This window comes from Centroberyx gerrardi, chromosome 4, assembly GCF_048128805.1.
Source record: "Centroberyx gerrardi isolate f3 chromosome 4, fCenGer3.hap1.cur.20231027, whole genome shotgun sequence".
Taxonomy (NCBI): domain Eukaryota; kingdom Metazoa; phylum Chordata; class Actinopteri; order Beryciformes; family Berycidae; genus Centroberyx; species Centroberyx gerrardi.
In genome coordinates, this window is record NC_136000.1 from 28,620,238 (window position 1) to 28,640,548 (window position 20,311).

Sequence of the window (20,311 nt, forward strand, 5' to 3'; positions counted from 1 at the left end):
CTGTAAAACATAAGGAGTCCATGGGCTCTTGCAAATCGGATCAACCTGAGGTTTACAATTTATTGGATTACATTAGATGAAATTAAAATGATCCATGGGGAGAAATTGGGCCAGCGCAGCTACGAAGAATAGGATATAGCTCAAAGTAAGACAAATAGACTGTACTAATACAGCAAGTAATTACAACAACTGAACACATTGAAAATAACAGTGCAAATAAATAAAGATACAGCATCTTCACAGACTCACAGGTTGAAGTGGATGTGCAAGTACACAGAAATATGTTCAAGTGTGCAAATATGTATTCTGTATCTGCTATTCAGATTTATGTGCATTTTTAGCTATTGGGGATGGGCATAAGTACTTGAATACTCAATTACTGGAAATGAACATTGAATAGTTCCTTTATTCCATATGTTCAGATTGCAAGTTCAATTTTAATTTGAGGAATTGTGAAGATGTAGTCGGGACTACAGTAGATGTGTAATCAATGTATTTCTACTCTATACTCACAGTGAGGAAGACGGCGTCGATGGCCTCCTGCAGGGCCTGCACAACCTGCGGCTTCTTCTCCTTGAACTTTTCCAGAATGGTTGGTACCACCTGGGAACACACACACACACACACAAAGCTCTAACTTAGTCACACTCAATGATTATGAATTCACGGGGCGTTAGTGCCTTCCATTTCTTGTTCAGCTCCTCATGGCCCCCCCATCCCTTAATGACACCCATCTGCTCCTCCCACCTCGCCTCTTATACTGCGTTCACGTCATATGGGAATAACCATCAGAACAACTTGATGATTAAAAGCAGCAACGTGGAAGTGTTCACATGTTTGAACTCGTTTGAAGCAGTCAAGAAGTCCCGATTGAATTCTTCTGTAGACTTCAGTTGCTCCTGATCAGCTTTTTCTATACTTAACACACATGTACATGGTGAATGATACATTTGAGCTCATGTTTTACAGCAAATCAAACATTACAATGTCAACCACAAATGAAAAATCCTGCCATGGCATTTCAATCATAAAATGACTTATATGGTAAAAAATGATGAAAATCATTAATTTTGTTCATTTTATTTAAAAATAATACATCATTCCCTACACTTGACTACTGGTGGTTTGTTGTTGGTAATTGACTGAATTCAGGAAGTTGGAGAAATTGCAGTCTATTACTAAATTATTTCCCAAGCAGTATTTACCACCTGTAAGGTGATTTTATGTTAAGTATGAAGCTCATATCTACCATCATTCCATTTTAGTTTTCCATTTTTAATACATTTGTCACTTGTCAGAAATGACTAGTCTTTTGTTTTTACCCTGATTTTGCATACTATACTTACTATATCCAAATGAAAGTGAAAAAGTCAGAATTAATGGGTTTCCATTTCAAGCCTCAGGGCAATGAAAACTTGAAAGGCTTTTGAAGAGTTTTGATGTCCACTGTATCTTTTTAACATGAATAAGCCAATGCTACTGAGCTACTGTGTGCCCATGGTACCCAATGGCTTCAAAGAACAGCACTAAGAACAATGGCTACAATGCAAACAAGCCCTTTCATTTACATGCCGATACAAAAATCTTTCCCAGAAACATTGAAACAAGTTCTTGAATAAGACAAATAGCAAGCTCACTCTCAAAATGTTAAGATCCCTGTAACTTACATGGCATGCGTACGTTCCAAACTTCTTCCTGAGGCCGGCAGCCAGTCCAGCCAGACATTTAGCTGCCAGCGTCACCAGCATCACGTTGGCATCTTTCCCCACAACCTGGGACATTAAAGCAGTCAGTTTACTCTGCAGAGACTGTCACATTCACACTCACGTCAACTGATGCCCCTGTCAAACTAAATCTTAAGGCCATTTAGCTGTTCAATATTGCCTGGTTAATTTCCTCCAACCATCATTTAACATGATACATGGTGACAAGAATAAAGTAATGTAAAATTCTTGTTTTCTTAACATTTATCCCAGCTGTCTATCCATATGAACAACTGTATGCTACTTGTTTAATTACCCGCTTAATATATAGTCATATATTACAAGGGGTTTTGAGATTTTCATAATTATGTTTTCCTCATCCGTGGCTTAGCTTCCTTGCGATAAGACACCCTGATTAAAAACATCTTATCGTTGTTCCTTAGGCTAATAGTAAATGCAATTCCAGAAACCTCACAAAAAACGACATTTTGTTCCTCTGCTGATGCTGCAAAATCAAGCCAAGTTCAGAGCATAGATATTAAGGTGGTTTTGGTTCTAGTGAGCGTTGGGCCATTGACAAATAATTGCCGTTTCACAACTTTATGAGTAGTAGTATGATTATTTTCCATCAGTCTGTACCTTCTTCAGTGCTCTAACCAGGTCTCCATAGTCTCCATTCTCTAGTTTGGGGTTCTTGGCCAGAGTCTCTACAGCCTCCAGAGCTTCCTTCCTCTCCTGCCACTTTTTAGCTTCCTGTAGAAACACACAGTAAGGTCAGGTTGAGTAACATTTAGGGTTTGATCACATTGTAAAGCTGAAATACCTGTAGAAGTCTTTAGGAAATTGATATACATTTAGGCTACTTTTTACCAATAAAAGTTTGTTTTGTTCAAACTAAATCAACTAAGTAAATCACTATTTTCTCATGGAAATCTTTGGGTAGTTTACATAATTAGACAGACTTACTATTTTCTCATAGAAGTCCTTAGGTAGCTTGGAGAGAACCTCCACAGCCTCCAGCAGCTCATAAGGATCCACTGCTGCTGCTGTTTCCTCCTCATCCTCTCCTGGGAGAGAGAGAGAGAGCGGAGAAGAAGAAGTGCTGTTAGACTGTGACACAGCCACTAACGCCTCATCATTGTCGCCATCTAAGGCTTGATCCAAAGTGATACTAAAAAGTCACAATTTGCATAGTACAACTGAAACAGAGACAATGTCACAAAGACATAATATATGCAGGGACAGATATTTGTGGAGAATATTACAATTCCTAAAGAAATGAGGCACATTTTGCTGAGGTGTACAAATGCAACACCAGCACAAATCTCATGATATATCTCATTTTTCAACCCTGGGCAGATAGAAAAACTACATTTACAGTATATATTATAATATAGTAATATATTGGGTTCGACAGATATGGGTTGTTGGAGGCTGATGGCCAATATTTTGTGCCGATATTCATCTGTAAATTCATAATTTTTCATACCAAAAAAGAATTGTATTCTTGCCAAGGTGGAAAAGCCTCTGACAGAGCATTTAGGCCATGGGACACTAAAACTCTCCACCGAAACCCAAATTAACCCAGATATTCATGCATACTTGTGTGGAATCCAATTAAAATATCTCATTAGAATCAGTTCAGGTTAAGGGCTTCCCGTACACAACCAGTTTAGTATTGATCAATTCTACAATAAATATGTAAACTGCATCCTATGCAATATGCTAACTAGTTAAACCTACCATCAGACTGGTCCCCTCCTTGGGCCTGTTGCTGTTCAAACTTGGCCTTCAGGTCCTGCTGGGAGCGGAGGAACCTGGACTGTTTGGGAGGAGAGGAAGGCAGCTTCACCCACTCCTCCTCCAGCTCCTTCAACTGCAGGGACAGAAGACACACAACACACCGTTTAGTTTCATGTAAAAGCACAAACCAGCTTTTAGTTTAATTTTAAGTGTGTGTGTGTGTGTAGATGAGTGTCTCCTACCTGTACAGAGTTAATATGCTGCAGTGGAGGTCTCAGTGCATCTCTGATCCATTTGTAGATCTCTACAGCCAGCAGCTTGGCTTCGTCTCTCACCGCCTTCTCTCTGGACTCGAACTGCTTGGGCAGAACCTTCACCACCGGCTTCAGCGTCACTATCTTAGATCCAAACTCACTGGGGGAAGACGACAATGGGCAGAAGGTAGACAGGTGGTTAGAGTAATAGAGGTGCACTGATGTGAGGAATATGTTCCCGAATGTGTTAAATGCAGTGGCACTGACCTGAGCCCCTTCCTCAGCGTGTCGATGCAGGCCACCACTATCTTGGGGTTCTTGTTGTCCAGTCCTTTGAGCAGCTCGTCCTGAACCACCTCGGCTCTCTCTATCTCGATGTACATCAGACAGATGTCGGCGCCCAGCTCCTTCGCCCGGGCCTTGGGCTGGTTGAACACCTTGGTCACCACGCCCGACACCACCTCGCCCGTCGTCCTGCAGCAGAGGGCAGAGACGCAAAACTCTCAGAACACACTAGACATACGGAAGGAGACACTCATATTATGGGCTAGGGTTTGACCGATATGGATTTTTGATGGATGATATAGATGCAGATATTTTTGGCTTGAAGCTGCTGATAGCTGATATTTTGTGCTGATATTAAATACATTTAAATGTGCCCATTTTCACGCCAAAAATTTCAAGTATTCCGTGTTTCCCCAAGACTTTTATCCTTGTCAGGGTGGAAAAGCCCTTGAAACAGCATTTAGACCACTGGACACAATCAATTGCACATAAAAAATACGCCATCAAACTGTATCATATCCATCATATTGGTGGACTGGCCAATATCCAATGTTTAATATTGGAAAACCATTATATCAGTCTAAGTCATAACTCTATTTGCAAAGTACATCTGGCACCAAACTGTATTAGTCAAAATATAAAGTTCAGTTTGATTGGTACAGACTTCCACACAAAGGCTTATAACTAAAAGTCACTTGGTATAATATATGCAAAGACCACCATCTGAAAAAAAAACCCATTTCATTCTTTAGTTGGAAGGCCTTCAATTTTGCAGTCCACCTTGCTTAACCTTACAGCCTCTTGGCTTACTGCCTGTTTCTATTTCTTGATTAATTTATTCGGTGAGCAGGCCGCTTCTCCGAGCTCAGTCTGTTGACCCCAAAAACAAATGTGTGCCTGTCCCGCATGCCTGTCTCGCTGGCACAATAGACTTTAACTGGAGCTGACGCATACATTATTAGCGGGCTCCAATACCGGGCCTCTCACCATAAATAACAATCAGCCGGGCGTCAAGTTACTCAGCCGGTACACTGAGGAGGGAGACTTCTACCGTGCGTTAATCAAATCTGAGCTCATAGGAATGTACTAGCAACCCAAAAAAAGAGTGGTGAAATTTTTATGAGATGCAAATTCAGGTAGTGCAGCACAAAGAAACATGGCATTACATGATGAAAACAGTAAGACCACGACTAACTGTATCTGACATTTTAATTCCTTTAATTTAGATAAAGACTTTTTAAAAGACCAGCGGATATCCTGGGTTCATGTATAGTTTATCATTGTGATTAGTGCTGTTACTTACTTGCCAGCTACGTGCGCGTTCTCTATGAAAGCCAGCGCGGCCTCCAGGCCTTTTAGCTGAGCCACGGCGTTCGAGTCCGTGACAAACTTCTTCATCAGTCCCAGGTACTTCCCCCATTCCGGACTCTTCTCGTCCTCTATCCTCTGGAACAGCTTCAGCGCTTCTTCGTAGCCGTTCAGACGGGCTTTCCACACCTGTGTAGGGAGGGAGGGGGGAGAGAGATAGATAGAGAGAGAGAGAGAGAAAGTTAGATAAACAGCCTCGGGGCTTCATTATAACCATCCGGGCAGGCTTCCCAGACAGAGAGAGAAATAGAAACTGGATATACATATACACACAGATACATACAAATTTAAAGAGTCTTTCCAGTTTCTAGTCCGGAAGGTGGAGAGATGTTCGGAAGAAAAGACTGGGGGATGTGACCTACATTCATAATGGAACCTCATCTCTTGCATATCTCATACTCCACTCTGACTGCCCTCTGATCTTACAGTAGGCTAATTGTTTGCTGAAGAGATATTGTTGGGTTTGCCTTTCATGATCATTTGTGAGCTTAAGGCGAGGGCTTGTCTGGGCTCATAAAGCCTTAAAAGAGCCGGACTGCCTTGTTCGGATCCACTGTTGTCAGTCGGCGGCCGTAAAGTGGAAGACAGCTGCCTCTGCCTCCCCTCTGATGCTTCCACCCCCGTTAAAAGTTCAAGGGGAGTGTGAGTAAGTTCCAGCTAGTTCTGGTTAATGGCATGCGGGCAGAAAGTCAGAGATAGGTTTCAATGGAGTTACATATACTTTAAATACATTCCTCAATTAACGTCTGGCTAGTTAAGCATCCAGGCAGAAGTTTAGACGCTACCGCTTTGTGTAGAGCAATGTAACAGGCAGCCAATCAGGAGCCTGTTTGATACAGAGCCATTGTTTTGTTTTGTTTTGATTGGCTTAGACCCTGTTGGGATACTATTATACATTACATTACATTACATTACATTAACACAGACACTGTGCTTCTTTGGTTTGCAGGGGGTCAGTAAAACTACGTAATAGACTATATTCAAGTCTCAATTAATGTGTTTTGTGGATGGGGGTCTGAATCAACAATAAACAATGTAGCAAGTGTGTAAGAAATATTAACGGGAAGCATTTTTACATGTGCTTGCACTTGCTTGGTTTACAGGGGGTCAGTAAAACTAACGGATGCGTATCATTTTATTATGCCGTATAATGGGGGGACATTTCCAGCAAAGGGGAAACACTTCAAAGATAAGCCACATACCAGCCGATGAGGCAGGAACCCATTAGCTAGGCCAGAGATTTATATGCTGGCCCACTAAACCAATCAGACCTCAAAAGGAAATGCAATCTATAATTCAGTTGCCCATGAGAGAGCACTCAGTCTCAGGTTTTGCTTTGGACGAGACGGAGTACTTGACCGTTCTCTGGATCAGTTCTTCTTAAGTCAAAAGTTTTTCATTTGACTATGGAAGAAAATCTACTTTCTGAACGGACTGAATGCCCGGCGTGAAGGGAATGCCGTTCAGGACAAAACACTTGTCAGTGAGTCAGTCACCTTGTGTTCACATTTCTGGTCGATGGGAAGCTTCATCCACTCGCTATCGTCCCCCATGGTGGCCACTCTGGGGGTGGGCTTCCCCAAAGGTTCTCAACTGGAAAACAACAGCAGCATTATCAACAAAAAAAACCTGTTGAATCCAATGCACTCCATTTGCAGTTAAACAATAATTCCCCCTAATGCTAATCATAATAGCAGGTTTGGAATTGCACCCAGAGGATTTTAGCACCATGGTCCCCTTTTCCTCCAAAGAGCAGCAACCAAATCCACAAGTTTAACACTGTAAGATAAGAAAAGCTGCAGCAACTGAAACAGCATTTTATTCATGTACAATGTGACACTGACAGTTATAAATCTTTAACCACTGAATATAAATATAGCAATGTCATCCTAGACACTTGAAAAAATGTCAACCAAGAATTGATTCAAACTCTATGTGGACTGTCACGGCTCTGGCTGCGTCTCGGTCTGTCTGCATGCACTGACGGCTTTTAAGGAGCCGTCTTCATTGACCTCACTTTCCAGTCAACAACTCTCAATTCTGGAAGGTTATCAAATGTCTAACATGGCATACATTTAGGACAACAACAACAACAACAAATCAGGAGGAAATTTCAGTGGAAATGCTGGAAAACAGAAAACCCCATTAGTAATTAATGAGGGGCTTGTGTCCAAAAAAATTGAAATCCTGGACAAACAAACAAGTGAACGCTGCAATATCAACGCAGAAATGTTGGCCTCAGTGGAGCAGTGTTGTGAGAATCTATTAAAATCCAAATTTCATCAGACAAATATGATGTTCAACTGCAGCGGTCTTTCAGCAACACCACTGCCGGACAGTGACAGTCAACAACACTGCACAGGAGCAAATCACATGCAAATTATTACGACGGCTTTGTTTGGATGAAACACTGCTGTACACCCGAGACTGCAAAATGAACCACCAAAAATATAAAAATGGCACTATTACATATACAGCAAATTCCAACTTGCAAGAGGGTGCAATTTCTTCTCAGAGTGAAAAGCGTTTCAGATGACCTTCCACACAAGGTATTCTGCCGTTATGCACGATCAAAAAAGAAAATCTTTTAACTATATTCAAATTGAGCAAATTATTCTGTGCTGAAAAAGAAACTGTCTTGTTCACTCATTCTAAGTCCTGTATGACAGCTTCAGCTAAAATGACTGAATTGCAATTTCTGTCAACACAGGCAACTCCCTGTGAATTCATTTATTCAGTCACACCCTCTCTCTCACACACACACACACACACACACACACACACACACACACACACACACACAAGCGCACACACACACACCTCCTCTTGAAAGCATACGCATGTGACTGTCTAATGCACTTTCAGGGAGGGGCTACGGATTCAGATTTCATATTGATCTGTCACAGTCTAGTAAACAGGTTGAAGACATCCTTATCCACATCCCAGCAAAATACAGTTGACTTAGAGCAGGGGTGGGGGGAGGGGATCTTCAACATTTACAGCCCAGCAACCATACTTGGTAAACTTAATTCTTGGTAAACTTAATCCATGCTTATTAAAACCCATCAGCATGCTTGTGGAGACCCCCTTAACAAAGCCATAATCCGTGTGGGTCCCATACTATGGTTTAGAAAAAACAGGCTTTTCCTTAGCCAAGTTCATCAATTCATAAATAAGTGTAAACTTGCCACAAATGTGTTGCAATCAAAACAAAACATCAGACAACGTTTAGGGCGGTAGACGTTTAGTGGCGCCAAACTCAACTCAAAAATCGACCAGTTTACTGTGGTCTTGCTTACCGGTAAAGGTACATACCTGGTAGAACATGACTTGATAGCTTTTAAGAATCATCAGGCTGCACTGGTAAATTCCCCATGCATCTGATCAACCAAGCAGCACTTTATTTCGATAAAATCTCAACTTTCAGAACTGGCTGTCACTGCTCGCTGCCACCCACCACAGTGTTTCTTGGTAGATGGAGATTGTGGGAGTAGCAAGCGAAGCAAGTAAGGCTGAGATTTGATTTAATTGAGTGATTCTTGGTGTATTGGATGTATCCCGAATTCAACTGTCAGAATTTACTGTCGGATTTCTAGAGAGTTTGGCACGTCATTCTCTCCATACCAGAAAGAACATCAGGTCTTGACGGAGCCCAGATCCCAGATTCAGACCTAATATTCAAAAATGCGACTCCACATAGACAGCAATGCACAACTAACAGTGTGCACAGAAATTTGACTGCACCTTCGGCCATCACACTAGTGTATCATAATCAAATTTTAGGTTAGCGTTTGCAAGCTATGTTATTATCTAACCATCTCACTGCTTGCCAACAATGCCATTTCCATTTCCATTTTAGTCAAACTGGGAGTGGGGTATATCGTCTGGCTTGACTGGCTGACGTTAGTTACTAGTTAGATGACAATCTTTTGACGTGAACATACCAGTGTAGCGACATTAACTAGCAACAACAGTAACAGTAGCTAAGTTAGTAACCTAGTTAGCGTTAGCAACCCGAACCCTTACCTCCCCATACTGGTTAAACCCGCCTGAATACAAAGTACAATCCTTTTTTAGCTAACATTGGTGACCATTATGCGCCTTATATATAGTGTAGAGAGGAATACGCATCCAGCAAATGCATAAAATGAGACCATATTGTTTGCAACAGACGGTAGCTACCGTTAGCTAGACAGTGTTAGCTACTTAGAAACAAGGCTATCTAAGCTAACCTTCCATCCGCAACAACACAGCCAGGCCTGACAACGCAGCTCACAACGACAGCTACAGAAACACAACAATCTAGCATGCTAGCTCAGAGTCAAATAAGAATGTTAGCTAAAATAAGGAGATTATTTTACATTGTTTGGTTACCTGTTCGCGTATCTAGGAGGAGACAATATGATGCTGGCTGTCTAGTTAGATGGAGGTGATAATGGGATCACTACGGAGGAGCCCAACCGAGCTTTGGAAAGCTAGCGTCAAGCCAACCAGAATACAAGATCAAACTTCCGGTTACAATTTTCAAAATAAAACAATCATTTACGATCTATGCTGAAGCATTTTATGTTTACTACAAAGTATCAAAGTGAGAAAACATAAATTGTGTTTGAGGAGGTAAATTAAGTAAATTAATATTCTTAAATACAGATGTATGTATTTTTGTATCTATTTTTATGAAAGTGACAAATGTCATGCTCTTATTTTAAATACAAAATAACGCCCTTTTCCGGTCTTATCCTAGGCGTTGGTGTATAGCTTGATGCAGCTCTTTGAAACGCCTCCAAGGGCGGAGAGACAGAGGGAGGGCCGGCGGAGAGGGGCACCACCCTGAAACTACATCACTCTCTTAAACTGGGCTTTGGTGTTATGGCGATGAATAATAAAATAAAATAAAATAAAATAATTGGAGGAAAAAACTGAAAAAAATAGTATACATAGCCTACATATATATGCTTTTGTGTTCAGGTTCCTGTGGCAGTCCATCACCATTGTAAAAGGAATATGTATATTCAATATTCTGAATATGCATGAATTCTCCTTCTTAACATCTCTTACGCACTTCTTATAGGCCTATTGTTTATTGTATTACAACGGAATGTACTTTTCAGCCATGTATAATCCTTTCATTTATTCTCTTAGTATTAAATAAATTAAAATATAACAAAATAGAGTTTGATAGTTAATAAATGTTATATCTTTGTTACAGGTATGTAGATGCCTGTGACGTAGGCTAATAACTACCTATAAAAAAATCAATAATGTATTAAAATCTTAAAATGATAACGTACTAGTATTTTAAGCTAAAACTTATTGACTCTTCTTGTTCCATCCAATTTTTTACACTCTGTTGCCATTCGGGATTTAAATTGTCTCATCCAGTCTCTTAAATCTGTAAGTCTTTAATCAATCAACACTGCAACTATTTCCATCCCTGAAAAAATCAAGTAGTAGGCCTATTATTGTGATAATCCAATTGATTATCACAATGTACAAAGACACCTGAAATACGATTATTACGTTATTGACTTGACTTGCTTTCATTGCTTTTGCTGTCAATCTTATGGGTTTTTTTGCCACTTTTGTGAAGTGCTTAAATAATATATAACTATTATTATGATTGTTAAAGTTGTTATGATTATTATTATGATTTTTATATCATCTCCGTATAGAACATAGCGTAGGAACCTTTCAGCTGAACATGTTGTTCGGGGGGACTTCATTAATGTAACGCACAACAACCCGCTGTTTCTATGGAAGCCCACCATCTCAAGACAGGCAGTGCTACGGCAGCTAGCGAAACCACTATAGAAATGAAATTATTAACGCGTGTATGTAGCTAGACAATTAGCAGTTTACATCAACATACATCAGACATAGCCTACTAGCTGTTAAATGAACGCTAGCTCCTGCAATGACGACCAAAATGAACCGTTTTAATTCGACCGTCCCCGTTGACGAATACCTCGGTATGTTAGCTAAGTAACGTTACTCCAGCATCATTGTGTTGCTAGCTAACGGTAGCCAACGCCGTTAGCTTGCCTTGTACTCAAAATATACTGTTTTGCTTGTATTGGTCATATTCATGGGTGTCAGTTGGGTATAGCAATGTGTGACACTCTCCATACATCAGCCGGAGTGAGTCCAAATTTTATATAGTTTTTTTTAATCATATAATATGGGAGAGCAATATCAAGCAAAATTGCCATAAACTAATTTGGAAGGCATAAGAAAACTCACACTCGCACTTGACCAAATAATAATATCTTGTGAGTCATTTGTCACTGTGTTCATCCCATCAGTCCATCCTTTCATTGGTCTTCCCTTCCATACCTCCATTCATCATTCATCAGCTATCCATCCATCCATCCCTCTGTGTCCCATTGAAAATCAATATGCTGGCAAGATATTATCAGAACAATCAACTAATTGTTCTCCTCATCCCCTCTGTCTCTTTCTTTCTGTGTGTGTGCGTGTGTGTGTTTCTCTTCTAGCGGAGACTAATGTGTTGTTCTACCTGAGCGATGCAGTGACTCAGCTGTTGGAACATAAAGAGGAGTACACACAGTTTGGAGTGATCCGCTACTTTGCTGAATAGTACGTTACACTGCACTGCACCCATTCATATCCATAACAATATACAAGATACATATCAATTGCTTCGGTATTGGCAGGGTTCCTTTGTAGGTCCTTGAAAACATTGGTGGTTGTGAATGTGACCTAACTGTATCTTTTACATAACATGCTGCTGACACATAGTTATATATTGCTAATCACACTAGCTTTGAGGTTGGGAGGAAAGTGCATTTCACGTCTTTTTTGTCATTTTTGTGTGTGTTTGTGTATGTGTTTGCAGTTTCAGCAGTGTGAAGAACAGTAACCACGTCCTCTTTAGAGAGTACAACTACATCAGGGCCACTCCTCATAACAGAGCCTCCTTCATCAGAGTCTTCTGGAGGTGCTACAGGCAGATCGGCAAGAGTGGAGGTAGGAGAGAGAGAGAGAGAGAGAGAAAGAAAGAAAGAAAGAATTAAGAAGAAATTGTTGTTTATGTATTCTTAGGTCCTGTAATTTGTCGGCTTAAAGCTCTGCACTGTTCCCTGCACCAGTTGTGAATGTATATGTTGTCATTGTAATCTGTAATACTATATATTAAGCTATACTTATGATAGTTTATAGTGTTATTATCTATGTGTTGTAGACACAGCTCACTGCTTCAGCTGTTGTGTCCTCTGTGTTACTGAATATTAGTTTTCTTCTCTGTTATGTTGTTATCTGTGTTGATACGGCCCATACTACATTACATGACAGGATTACAGGAGCTATGAGGAAATTTGGATAACACTTTGAAGAGCATTATGATGCATTGCAAACAGATTATAAACCCATTAGAGGCAGAGATAAACTTTTCTGACAACATAATCATCAGCCAAAAATCAGAAAATTACATTCACTTTTATATCATGTAATTAAACATACAGTTGCTTCATAAAGTATTCAACACCCTACATTTTTTCCACATTGTGTTTATTATATCATGTTGCCTCATCATCACATTATAACAAATAATATCATAACAACTCTCATAAACTCACAATGTGCTTCTGATGCCTTATGAGCACCAATTAAAGTATAATGTTTCCTAAATGTATTCCTAAATTCGAAAAGGCCTTACTAGAGGCATAGTAGATATTAATTAGAATGTGACCACGACTAATTAGTAGTATAATTAGTAGTTAAAACAGATACTTGGCATTTCAGTCAGCTCGATTGCCATTAAGTGATGAAATGTGTTCTTGATTTTTGAGTTGCAAAATGGCATAGAATTACTGAAAAAATATGCTGTTTGCAGAAAAATAGCTGTTAGTGATTACAATTCCGTGACTTTGTATCATTTACAGCTGCATAATGGCTTGTGTAGCCATTAAGTTGTGACTATGGGTTACTTTCAAATTAATTTATGTCATCAAACTTCTTTTTTTATATACAGTATATAATAATGCATAAATCAGGATTTAGTAGCCACCTTGCAAATCGCCTATATGATGCATCTTATATCAGCATTATTTCTTGTGGTATTTCAGACTTACTGTCCATGCTGGAGTACAGGTCTCTGCTGCAGTTACTGTGTCCCGACTTCCCAGTGGAGATGGTGCAGAGTGCAGCCAGGTCAGTACACTCACACACTGTAGACACTGGTCAATAGTATTTTACTTCACTACATTTTACTGTTTTAAAGAACTGCATTGACCAGGATTTCTTAAACTATGGATCACAACCCAAATAGGTCACAGGTTTGTTACTTTACCATACCATGCCACAACTTTACCACGCTATGACGAGCTCAATCTTTTCCTATAGAAAATCTGTGGATTGACCTAAAGAGGAGTTGCATAGGAAAGTCCCCTTGCAAGTTGAATGAGTTTGGACTCCTCTGCAAACAAAAATGGGAGAAAACTCCTAAATCCACATGTGATAAGTTTGTAGAAACTTATCCAAACAGACTGACTGCTGTTATCAAAGCAGGAGATGCTTCTACTAAGTATTAATTGAATGGTGTGCACACTGAAGATGTGTTAGTTTTTCATTTTTATTACTTGCCATTTGTTTGAACCTTGATTTTGCTGTTGCTATAGGTAGATGAGAGTGAAAAAAGCTGATCTAATGGGTTATTTTTAGTATTTTCATGTCATACATGTTATTCTTTTAGTTTTTTCTTTGTCAGAGTATACTGCTGATATTTTGCACACCCTGCATACATGCTGTAATTCCTGCAATTTCATTCCTTCATTCTTATATTTCTACTTAATATGGTATGGCATTGTAATTATCAATTGCAGTATGTTTAATGCCCCCATTTGTTCTATTCCTGTTTAAATTCTATTTTTCTTGGCTGTATCCTATTACTTTTCACTGCTGCAACGACTCAATTTCCCCACAGGGATCATTAAAGTTTCATCTTATCTCACCTTAAATCAATAGCATGGTGGTGTCCCAGTATAGCCACCAACCCTCAGTGGTATAGCACCTCCTGAATTACCACTACACCACTGGAAAGAACTGGTTGAGAGCAGACTGGTGTAAACTGGAAGTGTTAACTGTTTGTCGTCTTGTAGAATTGTTCTGATGGACGACGCCACTGACTGCCTGATGTCTTTCTCCGACTTCCTCTACGCCTTCCAGCTGCAGTTCTACTACCAAGGTACTGATGACAAAACAGTTAGTGTCTATATGTGTCAGGACTGGGATTAGTGTACATTTGATTCAATCAGTTCAGCCCTAACCATAACCCTAATTGTCATTCATTTGCTAATGATAGAGCATTTGTTTTTAATTATTTCTTAATAGATTATAAACTCAAGTAAACCAATTTTAACCCCATCTGTCCCAACCACCTACCAACCCATGTGTCTCTGTAGAGTTCCTGGACAGTGTGCTGGTGATCTACCAGGATCTGTTATCAGGGAAGAGTCCCAACACAGTGATCGTCCCTACCTCCACCGCCATAGAGCAGCTCCCCCCTCTGGCCACAGAGGATAATGACAAGGAGGGGCAGCAGCAGGGCGGGGTGGACCCGTCCACACTGGCACAGTGTATAGATGCACTCTGTGACAGGTTTAAACATAGGTAAAACACACACACACACACACACACACACACACACACACACACACACACACACACACACACACACACACACACACATATAAATTCCTCACTACTGGTACCAGACACCCGTTGCCAAATCCAGACTCTTTTACTGTTTACGTTCTGATTGATAACTTATCTGACGCTCTCTGAATTGTCCCGGTGTTGTAGAGTATTCCTCCCATCAGCAGGTTAACACAAATGGCATTAATGATTCTCAGCTCTTGTGGTACCAGGTTTGGTGTGTGTTGTACTAGCTGTTTTTTCTGTGTGTGTGTGTGTGTGTGTGTGTGTGTGTGTGTGTGTGTGCAGTCGTCCTCCCAGGTCCTGTATGAGAGAAATATTGGAACAGACTGATAAAGTCTCTTACTACAGCTTCCTAATGAGCCTGGCTAAACATGATACCATCAACCACAACATAGGTAAGTTACATGTTACTGCAACTGCTACTGCTACTACTGCTATTACTGCTATTACTACTACTAGTACTACTACTACTTCTACTACAACTACTGTTACTACTACTGTTACTACTACTAATGCTTCTAATGTTACCACTACTATTACTGCTACTATTACTACTGCTACTGCTACTAGTACTACTACTGCTACTACTAACACTACTACTACTACTACTACTACTACTACTACTACTACTGCTACTACTGTTACTGCTAGTAGTGCTACTACTAGTACTGTTACTACTACTGCTACTGCTGCTACTACTACAACTGCTACAACTACTACTAGCACTACTACCACTACTACTACTGTTACTACTACTACTACTACTACTACTACTACTACCACTACTAGCACTGTTACTACTACTGCTACTGCTACTACTGCTGACACCATCAACCCGTACACTGGTGCCTTATTATCATAATTATAGATTAAATAGTCTGATAAAGAGTTAATAGAGCTACATATCAAATCTATGTAATTTGGAGATCACAGGACCTTTTACATTTTTAAATCCTCTCTTTTTTCCTCTTCTTTCTCTCTGCAGGAGCGTTGCCCAACAAGACAGAGTTGCTGATTGACCCAGAGATGGACCAGGAGCTGGACAAACTGTGAGATCACACACAAACACACACACACACACACACACAGAGGACTGTAGGTTGTGGCATATAAATGCACAACAAGATCACACATTTTAACCTACTTTTCCTTTCCTTTCCTCTCCCCTCCTTTTCTTTTCCTCTCCTCTCTGTCCAGCATTTCCCAGATCTCGGTCAGTCCAGGCAGCAACAGCAGCGGCAGTGCGGTGGGGGGGTTGAAGGAGGTGCAGAGGAAGGCCTCTCCCAGGAGGAACATCCACCACAGGAGGAAGATGGAGGTGGAGAGCGACGGCTCCACGGAGGAGACCGACTCCTCCGAGAACTGACCTTTGAACCCTTAACCTCTGACCTTTCACCTCTCTGTGACCCTTCATCTGCCATCTTACTGTAAATACTCTCAATTAAATGTTTATGTTGCCATCGCTGTTGGATGGTAGTAATATTACTTTTCCATTAATGAGTAGCGTAACAAATTGCTGTTTCAATTTCAGTAATAATACTCCAGTTACAACTAGGGTTTGACCAATGTGGGTTTTTGAAGGCTGATAATACTGATGTTAATATTTTTGTTTTGAAGCTGCTGATAGCTGATATTTAGTATCTTGACCTTCCACAAGAATCCACAAAAATTAAGTATTCAGTGTTTCCCCCAGAATTGTATTGTTGTCACAATGGAAAAGCCCCTGAAACTACTTTGCTGAGAAATGGTAGAAAGGTTGACTTTCTCTGAGTGTTCAGACTTATCTGACTTTTCCAGTAAAAGGACGACAACAACATTGGAAATCAATGCTGTTTGGAAACTCACTTATCCTCATTTTAGAAGGGAACAAAGTGATGCAATCATCGGTTTTGAGAGTGTAACGGGAAAGTAATATATATATATAGTCATTTTTGTTGTTTCTGAAACTGTTATAGGCAACTTCATCTTTTCCAACCTTCACCCTAAAACATGAACAGACACTGAACACAAGCAGGAGAATTTTGGAGGAATGATCCTCTCTCTGCCTCCTCATCACCACACTGTTAACCTGCAAGTGCTTACAGCTCAAGCATGAGCTCTATTTATAATGCATATTTATTTAATACGGATTTATTGATGGAAAGAACAGTGTGATATATGATACTGTATGTATGTATGATGATCATTACTAACATCACAAATAATAAAGATGTAACTGTGATGTCTGATATGGAAAATTTCAGTTGGACATCACAGGCTTAAGTGACTGCTAACTGATTTATGACTCTGTGAGATATTTCATATTGGTGTTGAATCAAACAAGGGGACAAAGTTGTGTCCATAGAGATCAGAGCAAAGCATTTCTATGGTAGTCACAAAAAACAACAAATATTATAAATGCCTACTGACTGGTTCATTGGTTGAATGCACAGCATATGAAATAGCCACATTATCCCAAAAACATACTATTTGTTTTCATCACATCTGAATGATTGTTGTGGGTCCAAGTTTGATTCCTCAATTGGCTGAAGTAGTTCTGTATATTTTCTAGCAAATGCACATCACTGCTGTATATTCTGAAATATTATGGTGTAAAACTGGAGTAAAACTAACTTCTAACTCCTGCTAGGACTCCATAGTTTCTCCATATTGATTCTTACATCCCAGCACAGAGTGGGTGGCTCTAGTTAAAGTAGCCCACTGCAAATCAAGTCTTAACAATCATTAATACAAACATAGGAAACTTCATGTTTTATATTGTCAAAAAACTCTTGAGGATCCTTTGGCTCTTAGAGAACCACACGTATTCCATTTATAATTTGTAAGTCTGTAGCAGAGAGCAGTTGTAAACGTGATTTATTGACAAGAATAACTATCATCACCATCATCATCATCTTGTGTGTCTTGTCTACATCTTTACAACATTGATATCATGCGGTGATACACCCAGGTTTTGGTCAAACCAACAGCATACAATAATAACTCCTATACAAACATCATACATATCTATACAGGATATATCTATATTGATGAGTTATATACAGTAGATCCCAATGGCGTTAGAATCACAGAACTGCAACAGATAGAAAGGACACTTTCTGGTGGAGCAGAACAACCTCCTTTGGTGCACCTAGGATGGCTGGTACAGGATTTGAATCTGTCATGGAAATGAGCATGTAGTGGACCGAACATGAAGACTCAGAAAGTTGAGATGTTTGGCCATTGGAATGACCACTGAAATCATGTTTTAACTAGAAGTAATTATGGGTTTTTGGAGGCAGATACCGATATTTTTTTATTTTTGAAGCTGCCGATAGCTGATATTTTACACAGATATTCAGTATAGTTAAACTTAACCATGTTCATGCCAAAAAACGTACAAATATTCAGTATTTCCCCAAGAATGTTATTCTTGTCAGGGTGGAAAAGCCTCTGAAACAGCATTTAGACCATCATGGGACACTAGAACTCTCCACTGAAACCCAGGATGATGGTAAGAGTAAGAATTATTATGCATACTGTAGGTATATAATCCGATTAAAATGTCACATTAGTCGATATTCTGTGCCAATATTCAATATCTTTAGATTTCACTATTTTTACACTGAAAGGTATTCATCGTTTCCTCCGGAATCTTTAAAGTTGACCATTTTGATGGCAAAAAAATCCTAAAAGTTTTATTACAAGCATTATTTACTTGAGAATTTAGTTCTTGTCTGGCTAGAAAAGCCTCTGAAACAGCATTTAAACAGCATTCAGAGGTGGATGACACTGACTGGACCGTATCCCATTTTTGATAAAAAGCACAATATCGGCTCCATATATCAGTCTCACCCTAGTCATAACCATGGTAATATATCAGCTTTCTGAGTCTGAATTATTAAACACTCAATGGCAGCCATCTTAGGTGTACCAAGCCATATGCAGATACAGATTTGAATGGCTGTCGTATCTATTTAGATTCTGTGATCGGAGCCATCTGAAGTCAACAGTTAATACCGAGTACAGTCATCATCACTACACATAAAAAATAGGCACTGTTTTTAGAATACACAGCGGACCAGGCTTCATTTCCATTGGCTTTACCTGCTCAAATCTGATGTTGTCTTTTTACTAGACCGGTTATACACATGTCTTCTCCCTGGCTGGATTTACAAGGGACCAAAAGCTCAGATATTTAAATTTTTGTGGTTAGGATCTGATCCTCTCATGACTGTCAAAAGTTAGGAGAAACCACAAAGAGACTAAATTCTCCTTGTTTAGACATCCAAGTCTGTGCTACACATGGGATTTAAAATCCGATTTTCTGTTCTGGTGTAAATCTACTGCCAGCACCACTTTAAATCACACAGTCTGATTCCTTTATTGTAAGATTTTGAGAAGTTTGTACGATCGTGTGAGCCGAGAAGTGATCGTGGATCAGTATTCAAAGCTGAGCTGGGTTCAATTCACTTGTTAGTGCAGTCGGTTCGTCAAGCAGACTTCCTCAAAAAGTGACGTTTAAGGGTTGGTTTTTCCAACCGATTGAGAAAAACGGAAAATGAACGCAGCTGCAGATTGTATTTCCATTTTTGAACTGAGGGGAATGTTGCGTGAACTGACCCCGGCTTTGACTTTGGTCCCAGATTTGAGCAGGCAACGTAAAAAAAAAAGAAGTCTGAGATGAGAAAGACGTGGACAGCGATGGACATGACTGCACAGTGATCCCACATCCCACCCGGCCGTTTCTGTTGCACGCCTCTTAAAATTGCACAGCGTCATTTGGGCCTTGCTGTTTTTTATCAAGTTAAAGGAGAAGTGCCGCGACCCGGAAGACCCCGGGCAACGGATTCGTATTTAGAGCCTCATTTGGATTTCCTCGACAGATTTGGAAGAAAAAGGAACATCAAGCAGCAAAGAAGAAGAAATTAGGCACTCGACCTTAACGTCATCCGCGAGTTTCGCAGAGAAACTCCAAAGGTCTTTAACAGTAGATTGTCAAGTTTGCGGGGGGTGAGAAGAAATAGGCCGATTCCACACAAGGGGAATTCGGAAAAGGTATAGAATTATACTAATAACATCTCATTCTCAACTCATTAACACCAGTCTATCTTCATCTGTGCAAACACACAAGCAGGTCCATTTGTTTATCGTACATCCCTTCAAAGCACTGTGTTTTAAACTATTTGGGGTTGTTGAGGTTCTGGCTGTGCCCCAACTGATTAACAATAGTAGTATTTTTAATGAGTTTGGGTCCCAAGGAAAAAAATGACTCTCGTCTCTCTCTTGTTTTGCAGGAAGCTC

The 20,311-nt window shown here is 40.0% G+C and overlaps 2 protein-coding genes across 3 annotated transcripts in view; one reads left to right on the top strand and one right to left on the bottom strand.

The window, feature by feature from the left end:
• The window catches only part of ckap5 (cytoskeleton associated protein 5), a 37,088-nt gene extending 27,283 nt beyond the window's left edge, over positions 1-9,805 (bottom strand). For both annotated transcript variants that reach the window (XM_071919358.2, XM_078282904.1), the window contains exons 1-10: positions 9,728-9,805; positions 6,850-6,946; positions 5,289-5,482; positions 3,968-4,174; positions 3,689-3,860; positions 3,447-3,579; positions 2,670-2,770; positions 2,343-2,456; positions 1,668-1,772; positions 514-603 (exon numbers count right to left, since the gene is read on the bottom strand). In XM_071919358.2, coding sequence (XP_071775459.1) covers positions 514-603; positions 1,668-1,772; positions 2,343-2,456; positions 2,670-2,770; positions 3,447-3,579; positions 3,689-3,860; positions 3,968-4,174; positions 5,289-5,482; positions 6,850-6,906 — 1,173 coding nt within the window. In that variant the 5' untranslated portion in view covers positions 6,907-6,946; positions 9,728-9,805. The remainder of the gene's footprint in view (positions 1-513; positions 604-1,667; positions 1,773-2,342; positions 2,457-2,669; positions 2,771-3,446; positions 3,580-3,688; positions 3,861-3,967; positions 4,175-5,288; positions 5,483-6,849; positions 6,947-9,727) is intronic.
• Positions 9,806-11,117: 1,312 nt separating this feature from the next.
• On the top strand, positions 11,118-17,185 carry cstpp1 (centriolar satellite-associated tubulin polyglutamylase complex regulator 1). Its single transcript, XM_071919370.2, has 9 exons — positions 11,118-11,322; positions 11,848-11,950; positions 12,210-12,340; positions 13,438-13,522; positions 14,470-14,555; positions 14,773-14,980; positions 15,314-15,423; positions 16,014-16,077; positions 16,226-17,185. Exons 1-9 carry the CDS (start codon positions 11,268-11,270, stop codon positions 16,392-16,394), a joined length of 1,011 nt encoding a protein of 336 aa, XP_071775471.1. The 5' UTR covers positions 11,118-11,267; the 3' UTR covers positions 16,395-17,185.
• Positions 17,186-20,311: the final 3,126 nt, after the last annotated feature.

What these genes read in the sequence shown, in the direction of transcription:
- cstpp1 (XM_071919370.2), top strand. Translation starts at nt 11,268, where the DNA reads ATGACGACCAAAATGAACCGTTTTAATTCGACCGTCCCCGTTGACGAA. An exon ending in ATCCGCTACTTTGCTGAATA is followed by an intron (nt 11,951 to 12,209) that starts GTACGTTACACT and finishes ATGTGTTTGCAG; the next exon opens with TTTCAGCAGTGTGAAGAACA. An exon ending in TACCATCAACCACAACATAG is followed by an intron (nt 15,424 to 16,013) that starts GTAAGTTACATG and finishes TTCTCTCTGCAG; the next exon opens with GAGCGTTGCCCAACAAGACA.